The sequence below is a fragment of the Theropithecus gelada genome, chromosome 8, assembly GCF_003255815.1.
Source record: "Theropithecus gelada isolate Dixy chromosome 8, Tgel_1.0, whole genome shotgun sequence".
NCBI classification, from domain to species: domain Eukaryota; kingdom Metazoa; phylum Chordata; class Mammalia; order Primates; family Cercopithecidae; genus Theropithecus; species Theropithecus gelada.
In genome coordinates, this window is record NC_037676.1 from 350056 (window position 1) to 360772 (window position 10717).

The 10717-nt window shown below is 44.5% G+C and overlaps 1 protein-coding gene across 1 annotated transcript; it reads left to right on the forward strand.

The window, feature by feature from the left end:
• The first annotated feature begins 1875 nt into the window (after positions 1-1875).
• LOC112630476 (beta-defensin 4A-like) lies at positions 1876-4053 on the forward strand. The gene is made up of 2 exons (XM_025394812.1): positions 1876-2081; positions 3815-4053. Exons 1-2 carry the CDS (start codon positions 2024-2026, stop codon positions 3949-3951), a joined length of 195 nt encoding a protein of 64 aa, XP_025250597.1. The 5' UTR covers positions 1876-2023; the 3' UTR covers positions 3952-4053.
• Positions 4054-10717: the final 6664 nt, after the last annotated feature.

The following is a 10717-nucleotide window of genomic DNA, read 5'->3' on the forward strand; positions in this document are numbered from 1 at the left end:
TTCTGCGAGGCAGTGGCAGGACATGCGCATGGCGAGGCAGGTCATCAGCAGCGAGTGAGGGCTGCCCCTTACTTTCTAAAGGTGACATGCAAATATACCAAAAAAAAGAAAAGGCCATAAATTATTAATTTAGGCAGAGCACATAAAGGCTTTATTTCCTATTCCGTTTCTCTGTATGCTTTCTTCACCAGGAAGAAATAGTTTTAGTGTCGAATGAATGAGTCTGCCCCTCAATTCCAGCCTGCTCAACACCCAGGGGGACAAACTCCTGACAATCCGAGTGACTCCCTGGTGACTGAGCTCCAGCCCTGGATGCATATTTGTTTAGCAGTTCTGACAGCACCTGACCCAGCCCTCTCTTTGCATATGCCGTCAGAACCTTCTTTTTTTTTTCGCTTTGAGACTGAGTCTTGCTCTGTCGTGAGCGATTCCCGTGCCTCAACTTCCCAAATACCTGGAATTATAGGTGTAAGTCATCACGCCTGGCTAATTTTTGTATTTTTCATAGAGACAGGGTTTTGTCATGTTGGTCAAACTGGTCTCATACTCCTGACCTCACATGATCCACCTGCCTCGGCCTCCCAAAGAGCTGGGATGACAGGCGTGAGCCACCATACTAGGTCCAGAAACTTCCTTTTATAAAAATGTCATTAAGTATCTTGGCCACACAATATCATTACCAGTTTCCTTTAAATCCACCTCTGGCCTGACAGGAATCAGGGTTCCTCAGAACCTGACATTTTAAAGGAAGAGACCAGGCAGGCCATGAGTAAAGGCTCATCGTCCCCATGTCTCTGTCACAGCTGCACTGCCGAGATATCACAGACACGGACACTGGGGCCTGCTTGTTTCTCAAACTGCCCTTAGAGCCAAAGAGGGAGGAACTAGGATGAAGGCCACTCATTTTCCCGAGAAACGTCCTCTCCTGAGGGCCTGGCACAGGGCTCTGTCCGTTGCCTGTGGCCACCGATTGCTCCTCTGGGTTACGGAGAAAGGACAGGGTCCTGAGAGACCTCAGAGACTTCACACAGCCCTGAAAACATCGGGCTCTTTCAAAAGTGTGTCCCATCACCAACAAGGAGACTATGTGGAGGCCTTGCACCCCCACTCCGTGCTGCTCCACCAAATCCCAGCAACAGTGAGCTCCCTTCACGCTGACATCTGTAGAAAGCAGAGAAAGCCTGGCTCCCAGAGCCCTGAAGTCCTGTGGAGCTGACCTTCCCTGAGTGATGGTGTGAGCCTAAGGAATTCAACTGTGGGCCAAAGGCCACCTCCTGGCCCGGGCCTAGGTGGACTCTGAGGGGACACATGTAGTCACAATCCCACCCTCCCATTCTCCTTCTCAGAGGAAGGAAGCGGGCACCCATCTGCCTCATCTCTGTCCCGGGGGGAAGATGGGGAGTTTCAGGGGAGCTTTCACATGAATTTCACTAGCTCGGATCACCTGGGAGGATGGGGCCCACCATGCTCCTGGTGTCTCCAGAAGCCCTGAGCCCCTCCAGGGTCCTTGAGTTTAAGCCAGCCCTGTATCATCCCTAGGAGCTGAATGTTCCAGCAATGGGTAGAATTACATGGAAAGACCTCTCAATTTGGCCTGAGACTGCCCACAAACACTCAGGAAAAACAGGGCATCTCACAGAGTGGGCAGCAGGTGAGTGGCAGGTTACAGACCCTGAGTTTGAGTTTGTTCCCTTGTGAGACAGGTCCAGTCCTTCATTCTACTCATACACTGGATTTTAAGTGACGCAAGATAAGAGGAATTTTCTGGTCCCAAGAGCAGGAGGAAGGGATTTTCTGGGGTTTCCTGAATCCAGATTTGCATAAGATCTCCTGCGTGTGCATTGTTCTTTGAGGACCATTCTCTGACTCACCAAAGTGGTTGAATTCTAATCCCTGTAATCAGCGTTGCAGCCAATACCAGTTCTGAACTCTACCCGGTGACCACGGGCCAGGACCTTTATAAGGTGGAAGGCTTGGTGTCTTCCCCAGACTCAGCTCCTGGTGAAGCTCCCAGCCATCAGCCATGAAGGTCCTGTATCTCCTCTTCTCGTTCCTCTTCATATTCCTGATGCCTCTTCCAGGTGAGATGGGCCAGGGAAATGGGAGGTTGGAAAAATGGAAGAATCGGGTACAGGCTCCCTGTCTCCTCTCATTCCCCTCCACCTATCTCTCCCTCATACCTCTCTTTCCTGCCCCTCTCTCTCTCTCTGTCCCCTCTATCCTTCTCTCCTGATTCTCTCTCTTCTTCCCTCTCTCTCTCGTTCTTTTATCTCTTTCTTTCTCCCTGTCTCCCCAGAGCATGACCTTCTTTCTCTCTCTTTCGTTTCTTCTACTCACGTTTTTAGACTGAGTAGACTGAATGCCCTACTTAGTTGAACCAAGCATTGCTTCCTTCAATAGAAAAGGAGCTTGAGAACCCGATGGACACCTCACTCTCTCTTCTAAGCCAATATGAAGGAGCCCAGTAGCTTGTAAATCTCATCTCCTCACTGCTTTTCACGTTACAACTGCTAAGACTGTGGTTGAAACCTGTTAGGTGACTTTTAAAATAAAAGTCAGAAATTTAATTTTATCTAAAGAAAGTAGTACAGAATGTCATTTTCTAAATTTTTATATTGAAAGGGTAGATACTGCAACCTAGAGAGTTCCAGATAATCTTAAGGCCCAGCCTATACTGTAGGAGCTACTGCTGCAGACACTCTGCCCCAGGACTTTTCCGATCGGAGACCCTGAGAACAGTCCCTGCCACGAGGCCACCGCAGGTTCACAGTCTAGAGACGGCCCATGGAAAGCAACTTTTAACCGGGACGCCTAAGCTTCATTTTCTCCTTCATATTATGGAAACAAAATAAAAACCATGAAAGGATAAAAGAGGGAGAGTGGAAGGGAAGGATGGAGAGAGGGAAAAAGAAAATTTGAGACTAAAACCCAAAACAATCACATAGATATTATATTGTGAAAGCATCATGTTACCAATTTTATTTATGAGTCCTGGGTTTTTTTGAGAAGAACAGGCTCTGAGTGGCACCAGAGACCTCAAATTTTCCAACACCCAGGACAGTATCATGAAGGAAGGCAGGGAGGCAGGGAGGCAGGGAGGGAGGGAGGGAGGCAGAGAGGGACGGAGGCAGGGAGGGAGAGAGGCAGGGTGGCAGGCAGGGAGCAAAGGAGGGAGGGAGGCAGGGAGGGAGGGACAGAGGAAGGGAGGCAGGGAGGGAGGGAGAGAGGCAGGGAGGGATAAAAAAAGAAGAATGAGGTGAAACCAGGACTTAGATATTAGAAACAAGCCATTACAAAAATTTATTTCTATGGTTAATTGTGGTTTTCAACTGTAAGTTACATAGTGTTAATTTCACATTGAACAATTTCTGTGAGTTGTATCTTTTTATCCCATCTCAGATCAAATACTTAACATACTAAATGATTTGAAAAGCAAAAAGTTACTGGCTTGTGTGTTAAAACGGAGGTAGGGTGGCTTTGATCTTATCTACCTGTGGTGGGGCTGAAGTCACAAAAGAACATTACCGAGCTCCTACCAGACCCCACCCGGAGGCCCCGGTCACTCAGGAGAGATCAGGGTCTTTCACAATCAGATTCGACAAAAACTAACATCCCCTAAACCACAGCAGTGCCAGTTTCCATGTCAGAAACTTCCATCCAAATGATTGACTCACGTCTCATGGAAAAGCCCTGGCTTCAGAAAGAAGTCCACTGCAGATCTATTCAAGGCAATACAGACACAGCGTTTGTGTTTTTGCAACATGAGTTTTGAGTTCTAACACACTGTTTGCTCTTTTTGTGTTTTTCCTATTAGGTGTTTTTGGTGATATAAGGAATCCTGTTACCTGCCTTAGGAGTGGTGCCATATGTCATCCAGGCTTTTGCCCTAAAAGGTATAAACAGATCGGCGTCTGTGGCATCTCTGCAATAAAATGCTGCAAGAAGCCATGAGGAGGCCAAGAAGCTGCTGTAACTGATGTGGATTCAGAAAGGGCTCCCTCATCAGAGATGTGCGACATGTAAACAAAATTAAACTGTGGTGTTCAGATTTACAGAATCTTGATCCTAGTCATTGCGGTTATGGTGTGGTGCTAGTTTGGGCAAGCCAATCTCTAACATCCTTGGAACACCTTTTCTGCTCTCCAGGCAGGGGTCAAGGATGCCACAGTGGGGCTTGGAGTGCTTTCCAGGGTGATAGGAATCTGTATTATTTGGATCCCTTGACCTTCTCCAGTTATTCCCTACATTTTTGTAGAACGTGTGCTTTGCTCCTCCTGCACCCTCCCCTTGTATGCCTACCCCACATCTTCCCTAAAAAAAGCAAGCCCAACTCAAAGACCACTTCCCTCATGGAATCATAGCAGATCTGCCAAGGGAGGGGATGCCCAGTCCTCTGTTCTTCACAAGGACTCCCTTCTTCTGGTTAAGGTTTCCTATGCAATTACGCCTCCTACAGAGGTGCGTGAATTTTTAATTCTCCATTTAGCTATGAGAGTTCTACTGGTGTGGACTTTGTCTTATTTGTTTATGTGCTGCTCATTCATAAGCTATTTCATAACTTGGATGGCAAAATGCAGTTATACAAGGGTGTCCTTACATACAAACTCAATAGGATCCAAGTAAATGCTCTTAAAAACAAGTCTTTTGGAGGGCACAATTAAGTGAGGACAATACAGCATGGGACACAAGCAGCGGGGAGTAAACCTCAAGAAGAAAGATGCATCAACTTTAAGGGGAAGCATCAGGATGGCTCCCTGGCCCCGCTCTCTCTCCTTGGGAGGGTTTGCTCCTTCAATCATGAACTCTGTGGGTGTATCCTACATGCAGAAGAAGCTCTCTATTTCTTCACATTAACTCTGCACTAAATGTGCATATCATCAACCTCAGGGAAAATGCACCTTAGTTCCAAAATAATCCATTGTCTTTTCTAATCTCAAGATTGAAAAAAGTAACCAGACCTTGTTAGAGTAAAAACATTTTTATCTGGATGCAGATAATATCCAGATGCGATGACAGAGCCAGGACTAGGGTGTATTGAGGGAGGCTCTGGCCTGAGATATAAAATGCAAGCATTAATATATTCCATACTTAAGATAGATGATCTTATAATGTGATAGATTTTTTAAAAAAGTAACATTCATGAAAAATCACCATAATCAAGAAAATGTTCAAAATTTAAATCAAGACGGGGTCTAATCCTGTAATTGTCCAACTGAGTCACACTCACCTACCTTGATGCCAGGACAGTCAGACCCTGCCTTTATTTAGTCATTTACTATTCACCATGTATACAGTATTATTTTGAATAAATTAGTGGATTTCCTGGTTCCCGGAAGCATATATCAGTTGATTGCATAAAAGAAGTGAAACTTCACAAGAAAAGAAAAATTAAAATGTCACCATGACAATGGCATTCATTCCTATGTTCTAGGGGAAGCAGCAAAACTCTCTTAGGAGGAAACTCTCCTTTTATTTGAGAAGACCCTTTCATGGCCATTTGGGTCTTGAAAGACAGGACAGGGAGGAAGACTCACATGGAGACCAGCATCCTGTGGCATTGAGAAGACCGAGGTCAAAGCTCACACAACACAATACTCCCTGTGTTAGTCTGTGTGTGTTGCTCTAAAGGAATACTTGAGGTGGAATAATACGGCAGGAAAGGAAGTTATTTCGGCTCACTATTCTGCAGGCTGTGTGAGAAGCATGATACCTGCATCTGCCCCTCATTAGGCCTCAATCAGCCTTCAGTCCTAGTGGAAAGTGAAGTGGGAGCAGTAATATCACCTGGTGAGAGCAGAGTGAGAGGGTGAAAGGAGGTCCCAGACTCTTTTAAACAACTGCATGTTGTATAAACTCAGAGCAAGAACTCACTCATTATTGGGGCGAAAGCACTTAGTCATTCATCAGGGATTCACCCCACAACTCAAACACTCCCCACCAGATTCCACTTCCAACATTGAGGATTAGATTTCAGCATGAGGTTTTGAGGGGACAAACATCTGAAAAATATTATTCTTCCCCTGGCCCTTCAAATCTCATGTCCTTCTCACATTGCAAAATACAATCATCCCTTCCCAATCACTCCCAAAAGTCTTAATTCCTTCCAGCATTAACTGAATCAAAAGTCCAAAGTCCAAAGTCTCATCCCCTGAGACTCAAGTTCCTTCCGCCTTTTAGCCTGTACTATCAAAAACAAGTTATTTATTTTCAAGTTACAATGATGGTTCAGGCATTGACTAGACACCACCATTCCAAAAGGCAGAAACTGGACAATAAAAGGGATTACAGGCCCCACACATGTCAGAAACTCAGCAGGGAAGCCGTTATACCCCAAAGCTCCAAAACAATTCTTGATTCCATGTCCAGTATTCTGGTGTGAGGGTGGGCTCTGAAGACCTTGGGCAGCTCTGCCCCTGTGGCTTTCCAGGGTGCAGCCCACATGGCTCCTGTCGCAGGTCAGAATCTGATGCCTGTGGCTCTTCTATGCTGAGGGAACAAGCTGTCAATGGTTCTCCTATTCTCAAGTCTGTACAGCAGTGTTCCCCTTCCCTCAGCTCCACTAGGCAATGCCCCACTGGGGATACTGTGTGGGGAATCCAACCCCACTTTTCCCCTTAGCACTGCACTAGTAGAATTTTTCTGTTGGTATTCTCCCTCTGCAGCAGTTTTCTGCCTGGAGAACCAGGCTTGGCCACACATCCTCTGAAATGTAGGTGGAAGCTGCCAAGCCTCTTTCCTTTTTGCACTCTGCATACTTGCAGGCTTAACACCACATGAAAGCTGCCAAGACGTTCTGGTTTTCACCCACTGAAGCAGTGGCCAATCTGTACATTAGACCCTTTGAGCTGAGGCTGGAGCCTGGGCAGCCAGGATGTGGGAACAGTGTCTTGAGGCTGAGCAGGGCAGCTGTGCCCTGGGTGTGGTCCTGAACCATTCTTTCCTCTTAGGCCTGTGGGCTGTAGTAGGAGGGAATGCCTCAAAGTTTTCAAAAATGCCTTGTAAGCTTTTTCCACATTGTCTTGGCCATTAGCACATGGCTACTTCTCAGTCATGCGAATCTCTCTAGCAAGTGATTTCTCCACAGCCCACTTGCATTCCTCTTCTCAACATGACTTTTCTTTCTCTACTAAATTCCTAGGCTGCAAATTTTCCAAACTTTTATACTTTGCTTCCCCTTTAAATAGAAGTTCCATATTTAAATCATTTCTTTGCTCCTGTATCTCACTGTAAGCTTGTAGAAGCAGCCACATATCTTGAATACTTTACTCCTTGGAAATTACTTAGACCACACGCTCTAGGTAATCACTCTAAAGTTCAACTTTGCACAAATCCCTAGGACGTGGACACAATGCAGCCAAGCTCTTTACTGGGGTGTAACACTGGTGACCCTTGTTCCATTTCCCAACATCTTCCACTTTTCCATCGTACACCTTGGTAGCCTGGACTTCACTGTCCATATCTCTATGAGCATTTTGGTCACATACATTTAACAAGTTTCTAAAGAGTTCCAAACTTTCCCTCATCTTCCTATCTTTTGCTGGGCCCTGAAAACTCTTTCAGCCTCTGCCAGTACCCAGTGACAAAGCCACTTTTATATTTTCAACTGTCTTTACAGCAATACCCCCTGAACAGTACCAATTTTCTGTGTCAGTTTGTTTATACTGCTATAACGGAATACCTAATGCTGAGTAGTTCATAAGGAAAAGAAGTTTATTTTGGTTCCCCATTCTGTAGGCTGTATGAGTAGCATGGTGCCAGCATCTGCTCCTTTTGAGGCTTCAGAAAGCTTCCATTTGTGTAGGAAAGGGAAGGGGGAACAGCAGTACACAAGTCAGGAGAAGGAGCCAGAGTTGGGGAGGTGCCACACTGTGTTAAACAACCAGATATCCCATGACTCAAAGAAGGAACTCACTGATTATCTCTGGGACAGCACCAAGCCATTCATGAGGGATCCACCCCAATGACCCAGACACCTCCTGCCAAGTCCCAACTCCAAGACTGGGGATTATATTTCAACATAGTATTTGGAGAGTACAAACACCCAACCTGTACCAGAGCCCAATTTCCAGTGCACATATCAGAGAGTGGGCCAGTGAAGGAAGCATTGATCTTGAGTGTTGGAGAAAAAAAGAATGCCTTCACTTTTGGGCTATGTTATGATGTGTGCACACTTGGGCTAAGACTTCCCCAGGCCAGAAGAAAGCAAAGACTCTGTAAGGGAGTGAGTGGCAATTTCAGGAGGACAGACAAGTCTTGAAAAGTCTTCATCCCCACAGTGAAGTGGAGAGAACTCAGAGTCCTCAGAAAGCCATCAGCAAGTAGTGGTGCTAGTCAGCTCTAGATTAAGCTGTTCTGCAACTACTGTTCCAAGACATTTTCAAGCCATTCCTGAAAAAACCAAACGAACATATAGAACCCCAAAAATGAACCAGATAATGTCTAGTGTTCTTTCAGAAAAAAAAAAAACAACAACAAAAAACACAACAACCAAAATTGTTCATCAACAATTTAAGCTGGGCAGTCATGGTGGTTCATGCCTATAATCTCAGCACTTTGGGCGGCCAAGACTGGTGAATCACTTGAGCACAGGAGCTCGAAACCAGCCCACCTATGGGTATGAAATGCCAACCTATGTGTACGAAAAATACAAAAATTAGCTGGACATGGTGGCGTAGGCCTGTAGTCCCAGCTACTCAGGAGGCTGAGATAAGAGAATTGCTAAAATCAGTGAGGCAGAGGTTCTGTGACCTGAGATTGCACCATGCACTCCAGCCTGGGCAACAGAGCAAGACCCTGTTTCCAAATTTTAAAAAAAATATAATAGGCATTATTATATACTGAATCCAATCAAAAATTTCCAAACATGAGAAGAAGTAGGAAAATATGGCCCATAACTAGGAGAAAAGTCATTCAGTAAAAACAGACCCAATAATGACAAAGGTACTGGGATTAGAAAAAGGAATGTAAAGGAGCTATCACAAAAGTTATAAATATGTCAAGGGCTGAAGAGTAAACCTTTTTGATGAGCAGGAACAGATGTAAAGAGAACAATGGACCTTCCAGCAATAGAACAAAATGAGCATGTGAACAAAAAATATTCTGAATTGGATTTACAACGTATGACAGCATAGAAGAAAGGTTCAGTAAGGCTGATCTACATCAACACAAACAAATGAGGAAATGAAGCGAAGGGAGAAAATAAAAGTCTGGATAAAAAATAAACAGTGCACTTCATACAAATATCAAGCAATCCAGCACCTATGTGTGTGTGGAGGCAGAAAGAAGTTCCAGGAGAAAATATAAAGTTAATGAAATAATTGCCTATTTTTATATATTTGGTGAGACTAGAAACATACAAATTTGGTACTGAAAGACATCCAAGAAGAATAATTATTGAAAAAACCAGAGCAAGAATTTCCTAATTACACAAGTTCATTTTCACACTGCTGTAAAGATCTACCTGAGACTGGATAATTATAAATAAAAGAGGTTTCCTTGGCTCACAATTATGCAAGATTAACAGAAAGCATGGCTAGGAGGCCTCAGGGATCTCACACTCATGATGGAAGGTGAAGTGGAAGCAAGCAAGTCTACCATGGTGTCAGACAAAAGAGAGAGGGAGAGAAAGGAAGAGAGACAGAGCACAAGAACAAGCACAGAAGGAAACTGCCACTTATAAAACCATCACATCTCTTGAGAATTCACTCACTGTCATGAGAATGGCATGGTAGAAATCACCTCCCCATGATCAAATCACCTGCCACTAGGTCCCACTCCCCACACTGGGGATTATGGGATTATAATTCCAGATGAGATTTGGGTAGGGACACAGAGCCAAACCATAAATAATCAAATTGTTTTGAATCAAAAATAATGAGAAAATCTTAAGAGCATGCTGAGAGAAGTCACTGCTTACACAAGTACAAAAAATAAAGTGATGTATTTAAGTACCAAATGAAGTATACTATGTCAGCATAGGACCCTTACAAGCAAAAATACATTTCTAGATCAATGCTAAACACAGATTCCAACAATAAGTAAAGGCATTTTCTTTTCTTTTCTTTGTTTTGTTTTTTTTTTGTTTTGTTTTTGTTTTTGTTTTTTTTTAAGGAGACCGGAGTCTCGCTCTGTCGCTCAGGCTGGAGTGCAGTGGCTCGATCTCGGCTCACTACAACCTCTGCCTCCTGGGTTCACGCCATTCTCCTGCCTCAGCCGCCCAAGTAGCTTGGACTACAGGGGCCTGCCACCATGCCTGGCTAATTATTTTGTATTTTTAGTAGAGACAGGGTTTCACCACGTTAGCCAGGAAGGTCTTGATCTCCTGACCTCGTGATCCACCCACCTCAGCCTCCCAACGTGTTGGGAACTACATGCGTGAGCCATCACACCCGGCCGTGGGTGAATTTCTTAATGTCCCGGTGTCCTTGACTGAGAAATGGTAGACTAGGTTCATTCCAAGCAGATGACATTATTTGTGTGCATGGAGGGGGATGCGGAAGGCTAGGCATTTTCTAATGACAACAACAAAAGCTAAGAGAATTCCTCACTAGCAAACTTGTAGTATAAAACAAGACCCAAATACACATTGTCTATGAAAACCCAATGTCTTTATCAAATATAAGGACAAAGATAGGTTGATAGTAAAGGAGCGGAAAGAATTATAGTACAGAATCATTAATCTAATGAAAACAGAATTAGCTGTATTGGCTAATTGGCT